The sequence below is a fragment of the Macrotis lagotis genome, chromosome 5 (assembly GCF_037893015.1).
Source record: "Macrotis lagotis isolate mMagLag1 chromosome 5, bilby.v1.9.chrom.fasta, whole genome shotgun sequence".
Classification (NCBI taxonomy): domain Eukaryota; kingdom Metazoa; phylum Chordata; class Mammalia; order Peramelemorphia; family Peramelidae; genus Macrotis; species Macrotis lagotis.
In genome coordinates this window covers 245374033-245398043 of record NC_133662.1, presented here as the reverse complement: position 1 = coordinate 245398043, position 24011 = coordinate 245374033, and the positions used below count along the sequence as shown (strand labels likewise).

General features: G+C 40.1%; 1 protein-coding gene across 1 annotated transcript in view; it reads left to right on the top strand.

Annotated features, from left to right (window-relative positions):
• Positions 1–22686, top strand: part of SLC47A1 (solute carrier family 47 member 1) — a 47078-nt gene extending 24392 nt beyond the window's left edge. Inside the window, exons 8-17 of the mRNA XM_074189249.1 lie at positions 238–335; positions 1335–1448; positions 1546–1613; positions 7512–7620; positions 7805–7880; positions 9447–9516; positions 10680–10812; positions 17228–17322; positions 19690–19777; positions 20948–22686. Coding sequence (XP_074045350.1) covers positions 238–335; positions 1335–1448; positions 1546–1613; positions 7512–7620; positions 7805–7880; positions 9447–9516; positions 10680–10812; positions 17228–17322; positions 19690–19777; positions 20948–21180 — 1084 coding nt within the window. The 3' untranslated portion in view covers positions 21181–22686. The remainder of the gene's footprint in view (positions 1–237; positions 336–1334; positions 1449–1545; positions 1614–7511; positions 7621–7804; positions 7881–9446; positions 9517–10679; positions 10813–17227; positions 17323–19689; positions 19778–20947) is intronic.
• Positions 22687–24011: the final 1325 nt, after the last annotated feature.

Here is a 24011-nt window from a genome sequence, read left to right as displayed (position 1 = left end):
ACCTTTGACTAGTCACTTACCTTTGCTGGGCTTTTATTTCATCTCTAAAATGAGGATCTGGTGACCCAACTGAGATTTTTGTGATTCTGAACTCCAGGGTCCCCCCACTAGTTCAAAGTCTTGTGCTCCTAGTGATCAGTTATCCTCCTGGATAACATAACTTCCTAGTTCACTATTGGGCCTGGCAAAGCAGATGGGCAGATATCCCATCACTTCTGTTTCGTTCTTTCCTCCTAGGGGATCTGCGCTGGCGAATACCATTTCCCAATTCTCCCTGACCCTCCTCCTCTTTCTGTACATTTTCTGGAGAAAGCTGTACCTCGACACCTGGGAAGGTAATGTATGCCAGAGTCCACCCAACATTGTGCATTCTTTGGAGGGGCTTATATGTTTGTTGACTGACTGACTATAGCTACATGATTCCACAAGGAAATTCTTGATCAAATGAGGTTCAGACCAGCCTCTTATACCACATACTGTAATAAATTCAAAATGATCCTGACCTGAATATTTATGTAATAAGATCACATCATAAAAAAATTCATAGAGAACCAGATCCAGTACCTTTCACAGCTAAGGGTCTAGGGAGAATTTTTACCCAAACAAATGACAGGTGATTCAAAAAGATAATAGTTAACTTTGATTACATAAGCACAGTGCTTTTCTTGTGTAGACTTTTTAATTTATTGAAAGAAGACGACAATGTGTACCCAAATTCTAGCAATGTTACCCACAAGGGGTGGCTCTGACCCCCAACTTTCTCCAGGATCTCTCTTCTAGGACTGGGGCTGGCTCATTCACCCCACGTGCCTCTATACATAGACTACAAGGTATAGGAAGGTTCAGGATAGTTCCCAAGTAGCCGTATTACTCCAAATTTTTTCAGTATTGTAGGGAAGAAGACATATGTCTATTTCCATTTAAACAAACCAGCTGATACCATATACTTTTTTTGTTGTTTTTGCAAGGCAGTGGGGTTAAATGACTTGCCCAAGGTCACACAGCTAAGTAATAATTAAGTGTCTGAGGTTGGATTTGAACTCAGATCCTCCTGACTCCAAGGCCAGTGCTATCCACTGCACCACCTAGCTGCCTCAGTTATCATTTACTCTTAATCATAAAACATTTATGACAAAAAAAGAGGGACTGCCTTTCTTCAAGTTCTCTGGGAATTGCTTTTATTTCTACAAAAAAAAATAATTTTGAATTATTCACAAAGTTGAAAAAGCTTCTGCATGAACAAAATCATTGCAGCTAGGATGAGAATAGAAGTTATTCATTGGGGAAATTGTTCTTTGCATTCAAAGGAATTTCTCTCTTCTCCCCCCTTCCAGGGTGGTCCCTCGAGTGCCTGCATGAGTGGGACTCCTTTCTTCAGTTGGCCATTCCAAGCATGCTCATGCTCTGCATTGAGTGGTGGGCGTATGAGATCGGGAGCTTCCTCAGTGGTCAGTGCAGGGACAGGTGATGATGGAGGAGGACACATGGAGTGGGAAGGTGGTAGCTGCCTCTTAAACCCAGGAGTAAATGGAATCTTTTCATCAGGTACCATCAGCATGGTGGAGCTGGGAGCCCAGTCTATTGTCTATGAGCTGGCTACAATAGTGTATATGGTAAGGGGCCTAAGAATATGGTTAAAAGCTTTCCTTCCCAGTAACTGGAACTTGAAAAGATGAATGAATGTTTTTGTGTATTACATGGCTGAGACTGGTGGCATGGGAACTCTGTGAGTACGCTAGCATGTTTTCAAAAGTTTATATTTTAATACAAAAGAAAATAGCCTGCAGAAACCTATTCATATCTTTTTGACATCATTTTAGAATTAAAATCAAACCAGAGAAGCCTAGATTTAGAATTGGAAATAATCTCAGAGGACATCTAGTTCAACCCTCCCATTTTATAAATGAAGAAATTGAGGCTCAGGGAGAGATTAAGTGCCTTAGGGCCATAGATTTTGAATTAGAAGGAAGTGCAAAGGTCAACTGATCCAATCTCCATTTTACAGATGAGGAAACTGAGGAACAGAAACATGAAGTCACATACTCAAGGGCACATGTATAGTAAGTAACAGAGCCAGGTTTTGAGTCCAGACTTATCTCTCCTGGGCAGTGCCATAGTGCATAGAGTGGGGTTTAAGCCTTACCTCTAATACTTTCCTTGTGACCTTTTAATTTCTTAGTCTCAGTTCTTCCTCTGTAAAATGGAGATAATAATGGAGTCAGGATGACCCAAGTTCAAATGTAGTCCCAGACACTTCATAGCTGTGAGACCCTGCACAAGTCCCTTAACCTGGTTTGCCTCAGTTTCCTCATCTGTCAAATGAGCTGGAGAAGGAAATGGCAACCCATTCCAGAATCTTTGCTAAGAAAACCCCTCATGAGGTCCTGAAGAGTTGGACATGACTCAACAACAACAACAGAATAGAGGAAAAGGAATTTGTGGTACTGATAACTTTGAGACAGTTAAGTGTTAAAGAGCAGAGGTATAAGACAGGAGGCCTGGGGAAGCTACGTGGTACAGTGGATAGAACACTGGCCCTAGAGTCAGGAGGACCTGAGTTCAAATCTGGCCTCGGACACTTAATAATTAACTAGCTGTGTGATCTTGGGCAAGTCACTTAACCCCAATGCCTTGTAAAAAACAAACAAAAAAAAAAAGACAGGAGGCCTATACATGCGACTGGGGTCAGACTAAAATGTAAATGGGAAATATTTGACAAAATAAATATAAAAAATAAATTAAAATACATTGGAATGTAACGGCTATTAATATGTGATTTTCTAAGTCAATCTTCACCTATATAGGGATCCTTTGAAAGGTTCAGTGGCCCAGTTTCTATTTGAATTTACTATCACTGGGGAGAGGACCAAAGGCTGGTCTAGAGATAGGAAGACCACTGCAGATGCTTCCTAGTTACATAGTCCTAGGCAAATCATTTCACCTCTCAGCCTCAGTTTCCCCATTTGTAAAATGAGAATACCAATAACACCCAATTCATGGATCATTTGGAGGATCAAATGAGGTAACATGTACAGCCTTTGGAAAACTTTAAAGCATTATAGAAATGTCAGCCATAATTATTATTGTTACTACTACAAATTATTCTCAATATTGTTGAGATTTTAAGGAACATACTTATATACTTGAGAACAAACTATTTTCTAGAATTTTGTTGTCTGTAACTGCACTGGTAATGATAAACCAGTAGAAAGTCAGAACTGGTTAAGCAGGTATTTTGGAATGCTAGACACAAATCCTTTCCACCCCTAAGACTGTGAGTGTTGAGTATGGGGGTGAAGTGCTAGCCAGACCTGGAGAAAACTGAGTTTAAACCTTACCTCTGACACTTTCCTTATGACCTTAAGAAAGTCACTTAATTTCTCCAAGCTTCAATTTCTTCCTCTGTAAAATGAGGATGATAATAACACTTACTGAGACCAGAGTAGCTTCCAAAATGGCCTGAGTGAGTGGTGGAATAGGATGGGAAAAGGAGAAATGGCTAAATCTAGGGGCCAGCTCATTACTCAGCAATATCTTGACTAGAGAATTTAGCAAGATGGTAAACCATGTATAGCTAGACTTGTGAACCTATTAACTTGGCATCAAAATCTTCTATTCCTCTTATCTTGCTTTTTGCCATCTTTTAGGCATTGTATTTTAGAATATATAATTTATTATATTTTTAAATTTTATTTTATTTTAAATTTATTTTACATTTTAATTAGTTTTAAATTAATTTAATTTTTAGAGTATAGATTAGCGATACAATTAGAGAATTTTATTTTGTTTTGTTTTTTAAAATTATATATTTTATTTTCCAATTAAATACAATAATAGTTTCTACTAATCATTTTTTGCAAGTTTTTGAATTTTACAGTTTTTCCTTTCCCTCCTTTCCCTCTCCCCTCCCCTAACAGAAAGCAATCTAATATAGTCTTTACATTTGTTTCCATAATATGCGAAGATCAAAATTGAATGTGTTGAGAGAAAATATATATATCCAGTAGGAAGAAAGAAAATATTAGAGATAGCAAAATTATGTAATACATAGACAACCTTTTAAAAATTGAAGATAATCTTTGGTTTAAACTCCACAGTTCGTTCCCTGGATACAGGTGGTATTCTCCATCACAGATCCCCTAAAATTGTCCCTGATCATTGCACTGATGGAATGAGCAAGTCCATCAAGGTTGATCATCATCCCATGTTGTTGCTAAGGTATACAGTGTTCTTCTGGTTCTGTTTGTCTCCCTCAGCATCCATTCATTCAAAATTTTCCAGACTTTTCTGAAATCCCATCCCTCCTGATTTCTAATAGAACAACAGATCTAATAAAATAATTATTCTAATAGAATTATAGTTCCATCACACACATGTACCACAATTTGTTCAGCCATTCCTCAATTGATGGTTGTCCCCTTGATTTCCAATTCTTCTTTGTTACTACAAACAGAATTGCTATGAATATTTTTGAACATGTGGGGTTTTTACCCTTTTTCATGATCTCTTCAGGATCCAGACCGAGTAGTAGTATTGCTGGATCAAAGGGGATGCAATTTTTATTGTCCTTTTGGTATAATTCTCCAATTCCCCATAATAATTTTTGTAGAGAATTATATTTAGAGAAATTGTAGAGAATTATATTTTTCTATACTTCAAGGACATGTGATTTTATCAATGTGAATAGCTCCCTTCTTTAGCTCAGATGTGAATCTGTACCTTCTCATGCTCTACAATTCTTGTCCATGTCTTTCTGTGTTTCTATAGAACTTTTTTCTTTCTTTAATTTTTTTATTAAAGATATTATTTGAGTTTTACATTTTTCCCCCCAATCTTACTTCCCTCCTCCCACCCACCCCCATGGAAAGCAATCTGTCAGTTTTTACTCTCTATAGACCTCTTGATATTCTTAGGGTACCAGTGCAGCCCATGAGCTATCTCTCACCCTATGTTTTGGATGCTTGACCAGCCTACCCACTTTTCCTCATTTTGTACTTTCTAAGCATTATCAGAGTGTTTAATGAACTGATCCATTCTCTACCCATCTAGTCTTATCTGTCAGTGCTCCCACATATGGAGATCTGCTACAACATAGAATACCCTTTCTACTAATTTTTCAGCAATTCAAAGGCTTTTTAGAAAATAATTTTGTTAATATCTTTTGTTTGTTGTTGTATGGTTGTTTCTGACTCTTTGTGACCACATTTAGGGTTTTCTTGACAAAGATATTGAAGTGGTTTGCCATTTCCTTCTCCAGTTCATTTTACAGATGAGAAAACTGAGGTTTAAAATATTAAAAAAAAAGAACCCAAAAAACTAACACAGCTGAATTTGCTAAGTCTGACAAGAGTATATACTGCACTCCACATCCATATTTCCCCATCTAGGCAAGGGGAAGAGAATGCCTTTTTCTTATCTTCAGATGCTTCAGAAGCCCAGTGCTGTTTAATTTTGTGTTTATTCTATCCATTTACATTGCTGTGGTCATCATATATATTGTTTTCCTATTTCTATTTACTTTGCATCAATTCACATATCTTCCCATGCTTCTCTTAATTCTTCATATACATCATTTCTTAAAATGATTTAGTATGCCATCATATTCATTCCATTATAATACCACAATTTCCTTAATCATTCTCCAATCTATCCCCATATGCTTTGTTTCTTTTTCTTTGATAACACTAAAAAAAGTGCTTCTTAATGAGATAAAAATATTTATTTGGGGATCCAAGAATCAGCTTTATACAAAATGAACTAAGATTATCAACTTTCCCCATAAGAACAGAGATAAAACTTGTTCATTCCCAGCATGATTATTTAACAAAATTTTAGAAATGTTATCCACAAAAATAAGACAAGAAATAAAGGGAATGATGACAGGAAAATAAGCAACTAACATATCTATTTCAGATGACATAGATGTAAGAATAAACTAAAATAATTTTTTAAAATTTTATTGAAAACTTTTAACACTTAAAAAATTTTTGTTTTCCAAATTCCTCCTCCTCCCCTCCTCCTTAAAAAGGTAAGCAATTTGATATAGATTATATACGTGCAGTCATGCAAAACATTAACCATTGAAGTCCAACAAAATAAGGATAACAAGAAAAGTTTTTTTAAAAAGTATGCTACAATAAGTATTGAGATCCCATCAGTTCTTTCTCTGGAGTTAGACAGCATTTTTTCCATCCTAAGTCCTTTGGAATTGTCTTGGATCATTACATTGCTGACAATAGCTAAGTTATTTACAGTTGGCCATTGTACAGTATTGTTTTTACTGTGCACAATATTCTGGTTCTGCTCATTACGCTTTGCATCAGTTTGTATAAGTCTTTCCAGATTTTTCTGAAAGCATCCTGCTTATCATAATAAAGTAATTTTGATGATAAAACAAAAATTTATTCAATGTCTTCAGAATAAGAGTGTCAATATAAGCACAAAAATTCTCTAACTCACCAAATAGTTTTGTGAACCAATACTGCCAGAGCCAGCAGAATCCATTTATTTAAGAAAATTAGGCTAAGAATAAGGATGTGAATGTGGTCATAAATCTAAGATTTGATGATTATCAATAGACTGGTTAGTTCCAAAACATAATATATCTTTAATAGACAGGATACAAATACAGCTTCTCTTGGGTTTGAGATGATTATGTTGTACAGCATTACCCACTTAATTTCAAAGAAAACTACAAAAGTGAACAAAGGTTCACCATTGATTCTATATTTTGCATACTTTTTTTCATTTAGTCCTCCCAGTTACCCTGCAAGGTAGGTAGTGCAGGTTCTATTATATATGAGGAAGGTGAGAGTTTGTGTGTAAAGTGACTTGTGCCAGGGTCATATGGCCAGAAGGCAGCAGAGCTAAGATAGGAACCCAGATTTTTTTATTTTAGATATCAATTGAGAGCTGTAAGGGAGTAAGGAAGCCAAGGTGGCTGTGACTTTTGTCCAAGGTCACACAGGTTGTGGATTTAGAACTGGAAGAGACTTTGGAAACCATCAAATCCCCTTCTCATTTTACAGATGAGGTAACTGAGGTGTATATTCATTGAAGATGTTCATTGTCTTGTTCAGGATCCCAAAGACAGTCTCTGTCAGAGACATGACTCAAATTCAGATTTTCCTGCCTCTTTTTTTTCCCCCTATGCCATACCAGAGGGAGGGGATATTTGAGAAGAATTTCTTGTAGGATTGTTTCTGCTTCTACAAGTCCTCCAAAAATAACTATTTCCAACTTTTGTCATCTTCTCTGGTTACTAGGCTGTGCTTCCCAAGAACCCAGAATCCTCTTGCTTATGCTTAAGGCTGATATGCTAGCCTCTCATCTATCCTCTGGGTTTATTCATTCAGATTTGGGAGATTAGTGGTTCTCCTGTTGTCCAACTTTTAACTCACCAAATGAAACTCTGCTGGGGGGGATGTCAAAATTGCTTTAAAAAGTTTTTGGGTATTTTGACTCTTTTTTTACTTTTTTTTTTGGTGGGTGAGTGAATTTCTATTTTTCAGATCCCCGCAGGATTCAGTGTGGCCGCCAGTGTCCATGTCGGAAATGCACTGGGAGCAGGGGATATTGAGCATGCCAAGATATCATCAGCTATTTCTCTACTGATCACAGGTGCTGGGTGTTGCGTGTCTGTAGAATGTCATCTCTTTCTCTCATACTGATTCCTTCTTGGAATTTTTTGGGAATTACTAGAGAGAAATGCAATCAGTGCATGCTTGTCCTCTCTCCTCTCTGGGAAAACACCTTGCTGTTCTCATGCATTGGGTGATTTATTTTATTCCCTTTTTTTCTGTAGAAATGTTTGCTATCACCTTGTGCATCATACTTGCAAGCTGCAAAGACATCGTTGGATATATTTTCACCAGTGACAGGTGAGTATATGGACTCCCAATAGTGTGGTTCTTAACCCAAGTTCAGGTTGAGATTTTGGGGGGGTGGGGGCGGGGGTCCATGAACTTGATTTTAAAAGATATATTCACTTTAATAATAATATTTCAATCTAATTGGTTTTCTTTTCAATTTACTATACTTTATACAATTAAAAACATAATTAACGAGAAGGGGTCCATAGACTTTGTTGGGCTGTCAGCAGGGCCTTTGACACAAAAGAGGGAAAGAGACCCTGCCTTCTATGATATTACTGTTTATTCAAGTCTTTAAAAAAACAATTCTTGATACCTTTTGTTTCAGCAAAACAGCTATCTCCTGACAAATAGGCAATTAACACTTTCCTTTCTCCTCCAAGTATATCCCCCCAAATGTGCCAGAATACAATTAAGAACCTGATGTATTTTCCTTTGGTATTTCTTAGCATTTTCTTGCTGCCTTTACTAGAGGCTGAGTGATATGGTTGAGAGTTCTGATTTGAGAATCAGGAAGATCTGGGTTCAAGTCCAGCCTCTTGACACATCTTGGCTGTGTGACCCTGAGTAAGCTTCAATGTCCCCAAGCAACCCTCTAAGACCATAAGTCACAGCTCTGCATTGATAGAGACTTCCCAGAAAATCAGATTGTCCTGACTATTAAATCCAGTCCACTCCCACCAGTACTCTTTGCCTCTCCTGAATTCTCCACTTAGGAAAGCACTTCTTATTGGCCTGGACATTGGTTATTTGTTTGTGTGCATCAGATTTTTACTTTTATCATCAGAAGTATGAGGAGCTCCCAGCATGGAAATCCCTCTCCTAGGACAGATCAACACCTACTCCGATAGTTAGATGACAGGCAGGAAAAGTCAGAAGTGGAACTTGAACCCAGCTCAGCCAGCCAACAAACATTTATTATGCATTTGTGATGCCAAGCATCAGAGATATAAAGAAAGGCTTCCTGCTCTCAGGAAGCTCAAAATCTGAGGGTGGAGCCTTAGAAAGGAAGGGAAGACTAGGACTGGGAGGGATCTTTGGAGGGAGCCCCTTCAGTTGAATGATGAGGTCAGAAACCAGGAAGGAAGTGGAGGTACTATAATGACCCCCCCCAAAAAAAATCCCCTAAGGACCTTGTAACCAATTCCAAAATACAAAATTTTCTTTCTCAAAGGGATAGGTTCACTGGGTGGAACTATTTTGTCATTTAGTCGTTTTCAGTCACATTCCCCATTCGGAGTTTTATTGGCAAACAAACTAGAGTGGTTCACCATTTTCTTCTCCAACCCATTTTACAGACGAGAAAACTGAAGCAAGCAAGGTTAAGTGGCTTACCCAGATCACCCATTTAGTAAGTCCCTGAGGCTGGATTTGAACTTCCTAACTTAAAGCCTGGTGCTCTTTCCACTGGACCACTTGGGTACTGCTTGGAAAGGTAGAGAAGGTGGAATTTTTTTTAAAGAGAATAAATAAAAAGAGTGCACTTTTATAGTACACTCTAATCCTGAGAAGTTAGTATGGACCTGGGAGTTTGTGGTTTTTCACTAATTCCTTTGCTTTTTCTTTTCTTAACAGAGATATCATCACACTGGTCTCCAAGGTCATTCCCATCTATGCCTCCTCCCATCTCTTTGATGGCTTTGCTGTGAGTAGGCCTCCTGACCTTTTTTTTTATGGTTTATTTTTATTCTGATTGCATCAAGGAGAAAAGGGCTAGGAGATACCATCCATGCAGAAGGTTTTCATTCTGCTTAGATCAATGGGTGTTCTGAATTCAGTACTGAATCTTGGTGTTGGTTTGAGCTTAGGAGTTAAAACTTGGAGAGATTTAGAATCATAGATCTGGGCTGGGAAGGGACCTTGTTTAAGTTAAGTGGTGTTCCTAACAGAAACCAGGCTGGAACTAGAAGAAACCCTGGAAGTCATCCTTTTTGGCCCCTTCATCTTGCAGATGGGGAAATAGGCTTACCAGTTAAATGACTTGCTTAAGGTCGCATAGGTAGTAAGCATCTGAAACTTGATGTAAACAGATTTTAATGAGTCTGAGGATTGCTTTTCATATACATTTATAGAAAATAATATTTACAAGTATTTTTACTTTTATTTTGGTTTTTATGTATTTTTATTCACTCATTCATTCATTTTATTTATTCATTCATTTACCTGTTGATCTATTTGTTCATTGTTCATTTATTTATTACAGTGTCTTTATTCACTCCCTCAGCAAAGTATACTCTACTCAGCTGCTTGGTTGCTTCCCCTGACCTTTCCCCTAGCTCTGGATCTGTATAATTTCCAAGGTCCTAGCCATTGCTAATAAGCTATGACTTTCTCCCTTTTTTGGGGGGGGTTAATACCTGCAATTTCATAGAAGGGAGCTTCTTTCTACCAACATATATCTACCTGTTGTGTAATTTTTAGCATCAAGAAAATTACCTGGGGCATTGAGCAAGTAACTTAATTTGCCCAGGATTGCACAGGCAGTCTGGGGGGTGGGGGGGTGAGGAGGCAGGATTTGAACTCAGGACTTTTTTTTGATTCTGAACCTAGTTCTCTAAGCCATGGTTGCTCTCCCGAAGGCAGCATGATACAGTGAACAGAGAACTGGTCTCAGGTTCCATCTCTGATCCTGGACAAGCTATTTAATCTCTCAGGGTGCTGGGCAATACCAAGAACTGCAATCTGCATTACTGAAGGGAGTTTCCTCTGGTGAGAGTTCCCCATGCCAACGACCTCACAGCTCCAGCCCCTATCTCAACACATGCTAATTATAAGCAGTACTTGCTAAAATATCATCCTGCCTGACAGTGTACCTGCGGTGGGATTCTAAGAGGATCGGGAAATCAGAAGGTTGGGGCCATCTTGAACGCCATTGGCTACTATGTCATTGGTCTCCCCATTGGAATCTCGCTGATGTTTGCGGCCAACCTTGGGGTGATAGGTAAGTGACAACTTCCTGTGCCTCAGAATTATCATGATTGGTGAGTAGTAAAACATCACCAAAGAGATAACAGCATCTCGGGGATAACAATTGGGGGATAAAAGTAAATTCGTTGAAGATGTTTGCCAAGAGAGCTAGCATTCATAGGGCACATTAAGATTTGCAGAACACTTTACAAATATTACCTGATGCTATCCCTCACAACAACCTGGAAGGCAGGTGCTATTATTATTCTTATTGATGAAGAAACTGAGGCAGGCAGAGATTGAGCCTCAATTTGCCCAGGATCACCCAGCTAGTAGTGCAAGAGGTTGGATTTGAATCCAGGTCCTCCTGACTCCAGCACTCTATTCACTTCACCACTAACTGCCTCTGGATGAGGTGGTCATTGAAGACTGTGGTGTCTCTAAATAAGAATAGCTCACATCTTTGCAAGGGTGAGCCAACTACAGGTTTGTAATGTTGCAGTAACCCTTTTATTGGGGTGGGGTTGCAAGGCAATGGGGTTAAGTGGCTTGCCCAAGGTCACACAGCTAGGTAGTAAGTGTCTGAGGGCAGATTTGAACTCAGGTCCTCTTGATTCCAGGGCCAGTGTTCTATCCACTGCACCACCTAGCTGCCCTGCAATAAGCCTTTGAGGTAGGAAGTGCAACTATTACATTGGGGCTTCTAGGTGGTGCCATAGCACAGAACTTAAAAGTGACCTTCCAGTTGTATGACCCTGGGCAAGCCAATTCTGATTGCCTCAGTTTCCACTTCTGTAAAATAGTGCCTATAATAATAAATCATAAAGAATAAAATAATAGTACCTATCTCCAGAATCAAATAAGATATGAAAAGCACTCAGCACAGTAGCTCTTTTTATTTTTTTATTATTATGATCATCATTTCCCAAAAGCTGAGGCTCAAGGAGATTAAACAACTTATCCCCACATTAACCCTAAGTGTTAGAAGCAAGATTGCTGGAGGAGCTGAGGCTCCTGGTTCCCAGTCCTCTGCTCGTTTCCTCTCTCCCACATAAATTCTTCCACATTTGGTCTGTGTTAGAACAATTTCCTCCAGTTTTTGAATCTCAGATCTAGGAACTTCAGAAACTGTATGTGAGCACATACAGTTCTTGGGGTTTCTCAGGGGACCCCAGAGGAAATTGTCCAGTTTTCTCCAGGAATCCTAGGACCTAGTATTACTTCTCCTTCACCCAGAGAATTGTGCTGTTGTCTCCAAGATCATAATTTATTCAATAGTTTATTAGGGCCTGCCTGCCTGGGCCAGGCACTCACCAGGCCCTAGAAATATAGAGAGAAAAATGAAACATTCCCTGCCCTCAAGTCTACTTTGGAGGAAAGGGATGGAAAAGGGGGGTGGGGGGGAAACTGTTTATAGACAAATGAGTACAAAACATCAAAAAGATACAAGGAAATTCTCAATATTGAACCATTTTTGCTGTTCAATGATTGCTGGGATGAATTTGTTGTTGGTTTTTAACTTTCATTCATGCCTTTTTTTTTCCCCCATCACATTCACTTTTATTTCTGAATAAATTCCACCCTCCTTCCCTATGGTGAACCTTAATCTAAATTTTTTTTTTCAAGTGAAGTATCCTCACAATTAGAGGTATTCAAAAGTGGCTGCGTTGGGTGGTAGCGAGTCCCCCTTACTAGAAGTCTACAAGTGAGGACTGGCTGGCAATCTTAAGAAACAGGATTCTTGTTTGAGAGGAAGAACAATGTATTGGGGGCTCAATCTATATCTGATGTTCACTTCCTTGGTCACTTCGACCAAATTACCGAACCTCTCTGGGTCACCAATTTCTCAACTAAAATGAAGATGCTAGGCTCTGAGGTCCCAGTTCTTTTGCTGCTTCTTAGCTTCCCCCCAGGCAGGTTAAAAGGTCCCAATGCTCTAGCTATTGGTCTTGCTCTCCACTTTTGAGATGGCAAAGATTGATGTCAGTCAATAAACACTTATTAATCACCTACTATGTGCTACTCAACCTGCTGATTGCTGAGAAAACAAAGACAAACCAAAGTCCCTGAATCTCAAGCATTCGCAGCTACAGTGTAAAATAAGAAGGGTGAGGTCCAAGGAGACTGGGATTGGGTTTGAGTTCTGAGCTTGCAGAGTCTGGGCCAGCCAGAGCTAATAAAAAATATTGGATGAAGCAATACCTGAACAACTCCTTTTCCTAAAATAATAGCCCTGGGATATGCCATGGATAAGTTTATTTGTGATGGGGATGATAAAGAGGGTGTACTTCTGTTTCAGAGCAAATGAGCTGATAAAAGCTTAGCTTGTGCTTAGCCATTCATCTTCACTTACACCCCAGAACTGGGGAAAGAACATTTGATATCTAGAGTCAACGAAAGTCTGATTTGACCTAGCCTCCCCTGTAGATGAAGAATAATATTTTCATGAAAGGCTGTGAGTTATTCAAATAGTAAAGCAGCCAACCTAAAGGATGGTAGGATCCCAAAAATTCAGGGCAAGGCAGGACAGGACTTGAGAATGGGAGACTGAAGGAGCCTGAGTTCAACATCCCACATTTTACGTATGAGAAGACTGAGGCCCAGAGAAGTAAGTGAGAATCACACATGTAGTGTCTGGAGGCAGCATCCTGACTCAGGGGTCCTCTGAAGTAGGAAGTAGCAGAAGAGACTTCCTCAGGAGTTGATGCCACATCACTTTAAGAAAGTGGCAGGATGCCCACTTGCCAGAGAGAGACTAGTGTGAATTAAATGACCACTGAGGTCCCTTCTCTGCATGATCAGCCTGGAAGGGTAGCTGAGAGTCAGATGGTAAAGAGCCTTGAATGTCTGGCTACTCAATAGCCTTTTCATTTGGCAAGCTGGAGAACCCCCTCTAGATTATATAAACAAAGTTGTGACCCAGGACCACGGCCAGGCAATGGGGTGAAGGGTGAACTGAAGATTATGGAATCTCAAGGTCCTAGCTCTAGCACTGAAAGGGATCATTTACAGATGAGAAATAAAGTCATTTATTTTCTCAAGGACATACAAGAACTAAGCAACAGAACCAGAATTCAAACTCGATGTCACTGACCCTAAATTCATTGACCTTCGGAGACCAGGTAGGAGGCCAGTGGTTCATCAATAGCAGCTAATATAGGCAGCTGGAGGTTAGAGCATTGGACCTGGAGTCAGAAAGGCCCAAGTTCAAATCCAGTCTTTGACACATTCTAGCTGTGTGACCCTAGGCAAGTCACTTTAGTTCTGTTTGCTTCAGTTTTCTCGGTTTCCCGATGGAGGACTCTCTGTGTCCAGCTCTCTATCTACTCCCTAGAGCAGAAAGGGACCTTTGAGGTCATTAGCTTCCTTTTAGGTTTTTGGTTTTTGTTTTTTTTTGCAAGGCAATGGGGTTAAGTGGCTTGCCCAAGGCTACACAGCTAGGTCATTATTAAGTGTCTGAGGGCAAATTTGAACTCAGGTCCTCCTGACTCCAGGGTGGTGCTCTATTCACTGCACCACCTAGCCACCCAGAGGTCATTAGCCTCCAACCCCCTTGTTGAACAGATGAGAAAAATGTGGTCTAGAGAGCTTTGGCTGAATTACCAGTCTGGCTTCTGGATCATCCCACCACCTTGACTGTGAGGTAAGATCACAGCTTGGATATCTGCTCTGGGGCTTCCTGGATGTTGTTTCAGAAATGACAGAATGGAGAGCCAGAGATAGTAGTATCAGTATCTGCCTAAGGCAAGAATCAGACCCCAGCCTCCCTGACTCCAGTCCAGAGATGACCTTCCCCAGGTTCTATTTCTATTTACAGAATAGGTAAATCTTTCTTCTGTAAACCCAAAGATCTTTCAGCAGATATGTATTAGATGCCTGTTGCCTGCTAGGAACAGTGCTGGGTGCCAAGGAGCTTCAGAGACAAAAATGGGACTATTACACGGCTCTGGGGGACCCCCCAATTTGGGACTGACTCAAGAAACCTCAGGCTGAGAAGACAGAAGCTAAGGTTGGATGCTGTGATGGAAGGGTGTCATTGCTCCCTTTCTGGTCTTACTTCCATCTACCTCTACCCCGCTTGTAGGAAGACAGAGTGATCACCAGCTCTTCTTGTTAGAATTGTTTACCCCTGGAAACCTTGTTATTCCTGCCCTCACACTGTCTTGGGTTTGCTGTTGGTCACCTCTGGCAGATACCATGGCCAGCAAAGCCAAAAATGTCTCTGTTTGCTGAAATCAGAGCTGACTGGCCCCAAGCCAGGCTGCTTCTTGGCTGCTTCTAACCATGCATGAGTGATGGCCCAGCTGGTAACTGAGCTCCTTTTGGAGTATCCTCTCTTTTATACTTCTTATCTTCTATGTTATATTATTCTTGATAAGAATGATAGACTATTTATAAAGCTCTTTCCAAATAGCATCCCTTTAGGTCCTCATAACAACTCTGTTAGGCAGATACTCATATGGTTCCCTTTTACAGATGAAGGAAACTGAGGCAGACAGAAGTCAAATTGACTTGCCCAAGGTCACACAGCTAGTAGGGATCTGAGGTCTTTGAACTCAGGTCTTCCTGTCTCCAGGTGCATAATTCTCTCCACTGAGTCGCCTCTCTGCCTTACTGGAACATGTTTTACCTCCCCTACAAAGCTATATTGAATGAATGGGCATTAAGAGCTTGTTCCATGCCAGACTCTGGGCTGGACGCTAGAGACATAGAAACAAAAAATGAGACAGTCACTTCTCTTGAGGAAGTCACATTTCCCCCTTGCTCTGCAACAACTACAGATCAACTGCCATCAGCTGTCAGGTGGGCACAGAACAACACCTATGCCCATCAGATGACCAGTCCTGCTTCTGGCTCAGCCCTCATAGCCAGCATCTTGGAAACCAACTCCTAGAGACAGGGTCAGCTTTCCTCAACTACTAAACAGAGGACAGGAAGGCCAGCCTAGCTAAGGCAGCAAAGTATAGTGGGGAAGAGACGGTATCCAGCACAGGCCGGGCAAGCCAAAACACCTCCAACCATCTTAATCATCATCTGACCCCAGACCCTGATGGAGACAGTCCAAGACCCTGAACCCAAGAACCCTGGGAATAACCATGCTTCCAGCCCATTGTCCACAGCCATACTCCTGGGAAGCTGCCCCTGTGAAAATGCAGCTGGTCACTGCCACAGTCAACAAAGTCCTTTTCAAATGGCTAGACATCAGGAACCAAAAAGAATTTATCAGTGGAATTGGATGTTGAAAAAGACGCTTGATGTTGCCCCCTAAGAACCCTGGAATTTTTTCCATTTGCAACTGAAACCTTTCATGTATCGCCTATTAGAATATGAGGACAGGGATATTTTGCTTCCCTACTTGCACCTCCAGCTTAGCACAATACTTTACTCATGAAAGTTTTCATTTATTAATTCATTCTCAAAGGGAATATAGTATATGAACAATAAGGAAAGGTCCAAAGAATCACAGGGATGATGACCCAACAGTCAGCTGTCATGACCTTTCCACTAACAACTATAGTGTTGATTTGATTACTGTGCTCTAAGATGTAGAAAGTAAGGAAACTGAGAAGATAGTAAGGTTAGTCTTGGTGGATGATTAGAGGAAATATGAAGCATGATCTCTCAAGTCTGTTACAGTAGGCTCAGCCCTAGGGCAGGTGTTCCAAATCTCAGCAGATTAATTTCCCAGTGGGGGAAAACGGAGCATAATTTCTAGAAGTCCATTCCAGAAGTAGAAATTTCCTCCTAGTAGGGAGGATCATGGCAGCAGTAGCAGGGTAGATGGCAATGTAGTGAGTGAGTTGGGCTTGCAGTCAGGACGACCTGCAGTAGCTGAGGAACCTGGGCAAGTCACTTAGTTCTCTACCTCAGTTTCTACCTTAGAAAAATGATAATTATAGCACCAATTTCCTAGGATAGTTGTGAAGGTCAATTGAAATGCCGTAGATAAAGCATATTCAAACCTTACATAAATGTTTGCTAACTGGCCTAGGTCAACAGCTGAATACACTGTAAGCTTCCGGAAAGCCAAAAGGTGAGGTATTATTTTTCTCCTTACTCTTCTCAGCCAGTGCCTGGGGCCTCACCGGTAGTTGATAATTGTTCATTGAATTGTTGAATTGAACCTTCCCTCCACAGAGTTATAGATCTGAGCTGAAAAAAGACCTTAGAAGCTATGGCCTAGCCCAACACCTTCCTTTTACAGGTTGAGGAAATTACCACCCAGAGTCAGTGACTTGCTCAAGGTCATACACCTTATCCTAAGTGGCAACATCAGGATTTGAACTCCTCTCTCCTGCCAAATCTCTCTTCAATGTATGCTAATCCCTCACCAATAGTTCCTCAAGCAGACGGACACCTACTACTTATAGGACAAATTGCCCCAGAGGTGAGCAGGCTTTCCGTGATGAGATGTGTATTTACTCATTGATTAATGTTTCCCTTTCAAGGTCTGTGGTCAGGTATCATCATCTGCTCCATCTTGCAAGCCGCCTGCTTCCTGGGCTTCATCTTACGCCTGAACTGGGAAAAGGCCAGTGAAGAGGTAACTGTCCACAAAGGCTTTACCCCATGGAGAATGTCAACAAGGCAGCATTTTTGTGTCTCTCCCTTCTTTGGGAAGAGCTTTTTCTCCCTTTGGGATGGACTTGTCTGTTGTTTTCACTGCATGGAGACTGGTGTAGACAACCAGATGAACAGTTTAAGGTCCACCTTCCTTTGTTTATCCATTGAACAGAAAAATATGGGGTGAGTTTCTTTCCCCTGGTTGGGGAGAGGCTGGAAAGGAGAATCTCAAAAATGAGGCAGATTAGAGTTTGACTTTGGGAGGAGACTTGGGAACCCATCTGCCATTGTCAAAAGTCCTCCTGATGTGATCCAGTTTGGTCTGTATGGTGCCTCTGTTCTTTCTCTCCTTTGTTTCTTCCAGCAGGGTATAAGTTAGGGTTGGAGAGAGTCATTTTTGGTTTCTTTATTTTTTTTTGCAAGGCAATAGGGTTAAATGACTTGCCCAAGGTCACACAATCTGAGGTCATATTTGAACTCAGTCTTCCTGACTTCAGAGCCTGTGCTCTATCCACTGCACCACCTAGCTGCCCTGACAAATCTATCCTGATTCCTTTTCTTTACCTGCCATTTAAACTTTTGGCAGCATTCAGAGATTTTACAATCATCTTTCTATTTAGCCCCTTCCATCATTCAATCTTTCCATTTTATAGACATAAACAGAGATCTAGAAAGGAGAAATCACAGAATGTAAAATTAGGCTTAGGAACCTCAGAAGCTTTATGTTTAACCCTTTCAAGATACCAAGGCCTAGGAAAAAAAAAAAACATATCATAGATTTGATCTGGGAAAGAACCTCTCTAAGAGAGGCCAGCTAGTTCAAATGATTTCACAGATAAGGGAATTGAGGCCTCGGAAGGAAAAAAGCTAGATTCTAGATTTAAAATTGGAAGGTACCTGTGATATTACCTGGAACATCAAATTCAAATAGAAATGGGGAAGAATCAATAAACCTTACATAAACATCCCTAAAGGCTGACTTAGAAAACCAAAATAAATGCAAATATAACAGGTCATATCTAAGATATGACCTGTTATATTTGCATTTATTTTGTTAAATATTTCTCAATTCCATTTTCGTTGACTTCTGGTCTGGGGTATGTTTGACACTTCTAGTGCTCAGAATGAACTGGAAAGGGAAAAAACTTGAAACTGGGAAACCAAAGAAGAGATTGTTGAAAGATTGAAGTCCTGAACTAGGGAGAAAGCTGTATAAGCAGAGAGAAAAGGGATGGATGCTATAGAAATTTGGAGGTAACAGATTGACTCCTAAAAGAGACTGAAGAGTCAAGGATGACTCTGGGCTGCAGATTCATGGAAGTTAAAAGAATAAGAGTATCCTTGGTTTTTTTTTTTCTTTTTTTTAGGTTTTTGCAAGGCAAATGGAGTTAAGTGGCTTGCCCAAACCCACACAGCTAGGTCATTATTAAGTGTCTGAGACCGGATTTGAACCCAGGTACTCCTGACTCCAAGGCCACTGCTTTATCCACTAAGCCACCTAGCTGCCCCAAGAGTGTCCTTGATGGGAATAGAAAACCCATTCTGATTCTTTCCCCTTGCACCTTCTGTTTCAAATATTGTGAAAGAGTACAGATTTTTGAAACTGGGGTCTCAGAGAATATATATATTCAGCTTGGGGAGAAGGTAGGATAACTCACTGGGTCCTCTGATAGCATGATCAGGTCTGTATTACTGCCTCAGATCTGATCTACTTAGGTCTTTCCTGGGGAAATTGCCAACAGCACAAAAGCAAAGGGAAGGGGCTACATGAGTTGGCCTTCCCTCTGACAAGTATCCAGTGAAAACTTTCTTTTTTTAAAATTATAAGTATCTTATTTATTTTCCAATTACATTCATTGTAGTTGGTAGTTTCTACCAATCATTTTTTTGTGAGGTTTTGAATTTTACAATTTTTCTCTCTCCCTTCCTTGCCCCCTGCCCCATCAGAAGGCAATCCGATAAACGTTTTATATTTGCATCTATGATAAGCATAGATCAAAATTGAACTTGTGAGAGAAGAATCAGATCCAAAAGGAAGAAAGAAAACATTAGAGATAGCAAAACTACATATAACATAAGACAACTCTTAAACGTTGAAGATAATAAGCTTTGGTCTTTTAAACTTCACAGTTCCTCCTCTGAATATGGATGATATTCTCCATCAAAAAACTGTCCCTGATTATCACACTGATGGAATGGGCAAGTCCATCATGGCTGGTCATCACCTCATGTTGGTTATTAGTGTGTATAATATAGTTCCTCTAGTTTTGCTCAACCCAGGGAAAATTTTCTAGGGAAATCCTTGCTAAGAAGGGTCAGGGATTGGTTTTTTGCTCTCCCTTTGCAGGCTCGAGTTCGTGCTAAGTTGAAAGGTCAAGTGACCAGGGCTGGGAGCCATCAGGATCAAGTCATCTATCAGGGCCCAATCACATCAGGTATGATTCATCGTCCTTTTCCCCTGAACGGGCCTGTCCGGACCCTTGTTTGTGGAACTTGTCTAGTTGAGCAGCCTTGAATTACCTGTTACAAGGGACTTTAACTATTAGTCATGGCACGGGTTGGGCTTGAAGTTAAGAACACCTGGGTTCAAATGCTGCCTCTGACCCTTATTAGCTGGGAGGACCCTGGACAAGTCACTGAACTCCAAGGCTGTGAAGCTTCTCAAGCTTGGAGTACTGGCCAATTCCTGCCTTCCAGAAGTTTATGTTTCACAGGGGGTGGGAGAGACATTACAATATAAACATGTATAAATAAGTAGAAATATAAGGTATAAGCCTTCTCTTCCTCATAGCAATACCTGTCTTTCTAGGACACCAAGAATGGAAAGGCAAGGTCTGGAATATCTGAATATTTAGAATGCAATCTCTATTTAAACCATCAGGTGGCACTCCAATTCAAGAGGCTTCAGATCTCATCTCCCTTTTACTGCCATTAAGTCATTTCAGTCTGTATTTGACTCTCCATGACCCCAGGATGTTTTCTTGGCAAAGACACACTAGAGTGGTTTGCCATTTTCTTCTTCAGCAACTTTTATAGATTAGAAGATTGAGGCAAACAGGGTGAAGTATCACATGGCAAGTAAGTGAATGAAGCCAGATTTGAATTTAGGAAGATGAATCTTTCTGACTGTGGATAGCCCGGCACTCTATCCACTTCATCACCTAGCTGTATGTGCAAATTTTATGGATTACCTAATTTTCTAGCTTCTACTTCCTTTGCTATCGAAGAGAACCATGACATCAGGAAGGTGATGTGTGATGCTGGTATCTCTGGATAGCCCAGTCTCACTTAAATCCAATTTACTTGAAAGTCATGACATTACCTTCCTGATGTCATGGTCTTCTTCTAGAATGAAAGACAAACAACAGCCACAACTTCCTAGCTGTGTGATCCTGAGCTATTCACTTAATCTCTATCTGCCTCATCTTTTTCCCTCATCAAATAGGAAGAATAATAACAAATAATAGGGCAAATCACTGGGCCTCAGTTTCTTCATCTATAAAATGGGAGTCTCCAAGATTTATTCTAGATCAGTGATCCTTTTACTAGTTTGGGAAAGCACTGTTTGCATCCTAATCAAACTGACTACTTCTTTTTTCTTTTAGTGGACTCAGAACAACAGATTGGTGATTTACTGGGAGATGCAGACGATGTTGTCAACAAAGAGGAAGGCCAGGCAGAACAGCCAGTGAAACTGGAGGAGCCCCTTTCTAGGCCCCATTCAAAAAATAAGACCTTATCGTTGAAAGACTTGGTCCTCCGGAGGGGGTTGGCACTCTTGGCAGCTGTTTTAATCCTGGTGGTGGGCATTTTGGTGAGGCTTTATACAGGAACATAGCCATACTTCAAGGGATTGATGGAAAATGATTCCCATTTCACATTTGAGCCAATGAAGGAATCATCAGTAAATCTCCTTCCCCTTTCCCCCAAAGTGTAAAGAACACTGGTCTTGCAGTCCAGGATATGAGTTCAAATTCCTGGCTCTGCCACTCACTACTACTACTACACTACAAGAACAAATTGTGTTACCTCTCTCAGAAGACCTCTCTGAGTTTCAGTTTCCTCATCTGTAAAATGGAGAGGTTGGTCTCTGAGGTCCCTTCAAGTTCTAAATTTGACTCTGCTATACTTATATTCTCTGAGAACTGACAGGGCAAGTACCTATTTATTGCCTGCCTGAAGAAAAGGAGCTAATCCAAGCTGAAGTGGAAGCCTGGTTCCATCCCTTATTCTGAAAGACTCTTCTGTTAACTCCTCTGTCAATGACTTGGAGAACTTCCGATTTCTGTTTATATATTCATATATATACACACATAAATGTGTATATATATATATATATATATATATATATATATGTTTATAAACTCTGCTATTATGGTAGCTTGCTCTTTTTGTTTTTTGCAGAAAGCATAAACCTATGCATTTTGAAGGGCTTATGGAAATTTTAAAAATCAATTTTCAAAACCCTTCTCTCTCAATAAATCTTACTTTTCCTTTCATATTATCACCAAATTGGTTTGTTCACAGTGATTAAGTATACACTGTGGGAAGAGTCATAGCCTAACCCATGAGGAGTAAAATGGAGGAAATAACCAAAACAAAAAATAGAAGGCAATGGTTTCATAAAAGAAGAATGGTGTTCCAAAAGTACTTTTTTGAAGTGGGTTCTGTCAGTGAGAGCAATGAAGAAGACATCTCAAAGTGTGGGGTGCAAAAATGTCCCATCTATAATTTTAAAAAAAAAACAGTTCTGGGGCAGCTAGGTGGTGGAGTGGATAAAGCACCTGCCTCAGAGTCAGGAGTCCCTGTGTTCAAATCCGACCTCAGACACTTAATAATGACCTAGCTGTGTGGCCTTGGACAAGCCATTTAACCCCATTTGCCTTGCAAAAAAAAAAAAAACTAAAAAAATACAGTTCTGAGCCAATAACCATTTATTAAAGAGTCCTGACCCCTTCAATGAATGGAACCTCAGATCTTCCTCACAATATGAGTTGCCCTTCTGCCTCCAGGACTATGATTTTACTGCGTTGACAAGATGATACAGAATAAAATACAGAATCTCATCAGTCAACAGACTCATCCTTGACCTTCCAGATCAGTCTAGGGTAGATAGGTTCAGGGTCAATAAACTCATGGCCGATAGCGAGTCTGAAATGAATGGGACTGGCGGTCATAGGATGGACAAGGCAAGGCTCACCCATAGATCAAGGATTCATGTCCATTTCTTCATGTTGAACAAGAGAGGAGATTATGCAGAACTAAGGAACAAAAATAAAATGGGCGCTTTTCATGTCATTACACCATGTCCACCCTGCCTAAGTTTGTTCATTATGATTGAACAAATCATGACAAAGCAAAAAAGGTGTGTGTGGGAGTGGGGGGGGGGGGTGTTCCCTAGTTAACTTTCTGTGATTAAACAAGTGAACTTAAAACAAAGCTTCAGGGCCTAATATATAGAACTTTGAGTCAAAGACTTTATCTAATCCTTAAATATAACATATGTAAAATTTGTGCTAATATTAGTGGATTAGATTGACTAAATTTATATCAATAAAGAAAAAGAGACAATATAATAAAAGTAACCACCACCCTTATGGAATCCCACTAAACTGAACGATACTAATTGGAATAACACGGGTTAATAATTTGGCACAAAGATGGGAAGGGCCAAGTTAATGTGGTGGAGATGGAACAGCAAACTTAATTGGAGCAGAAGGCTAAAAAGTAGAATAATAAAAAAATGAGGTAGGGGAGATGAAGGGATTGCAGAAGGAAGAAGTGTATCTGAAAGTTAAACTGAGTAATCTAAGCAGTAGAGAACCACCCATGGTATACAAACAGGCAAAGTTTAGGTCCAGAGGTAGATTTCATCACAAAGGAAACTTAAAGTGAGGAAATTTCCTCAACCAATTTAGATCCCATTCATGTGCTGATTTCCTGGAAGTTAAATGACTTGCCCAGGTCACACAATCAGTATGCTGCAGGAGGTGGGAATGGGTTTTTTTGGTTTATGATTCCCAAATAACCAAGTGCTAAGGTTAACAGAAGGTTGGTTTCAAAGCCAGGAAGATCTAGGTTTAAGTCCCTCTTGAACACATAGTGTGTGACCCTGAACTCACACTCTGGGCAGGTCTTGAAATTACAGAGAAAACATCTACACTGGTAGAAGTTTCCCAACCCAGGAGTTTTTGAAACCAATAAAATTATAGGTCTAGTCCCTTTCTCTAAACTTGGAAATGGTTAGGCAATTTTCAAAAGCAAATCATCGTCATTGGTAGAACCTTCAAAAAGTAGGTCCTTTTTTAGAAACTTAGTGGACAAGAATTTATGAAGTGCTAACTCTATGAACTCTGCTAAAGTCAGAGAAAAAAGGCAACTTTCCCAAAGCCACCCCCAACTCCTGCCCTTCAGGGATATCCTTTTTTTTTTGCATGCTTTAGTCTTTATTTCAAAAATATTAATTCTTTTTTGTGGAGATGGATAGTGGGCTTCATCATGAGTCCTTCAGAATTGTCTCAGGTCATTGAATTGTTGAGAACAGCTAAGTCATTCACAGTTCTTGATCAAACAATATTGCTGTAACTGTAAATGTTTTGTTTCTGTTTACTATGTCAGTTTATGTAAATCTTTCCAAGTTTTTCTAAAATCATCCTGCTTGTCATTTCT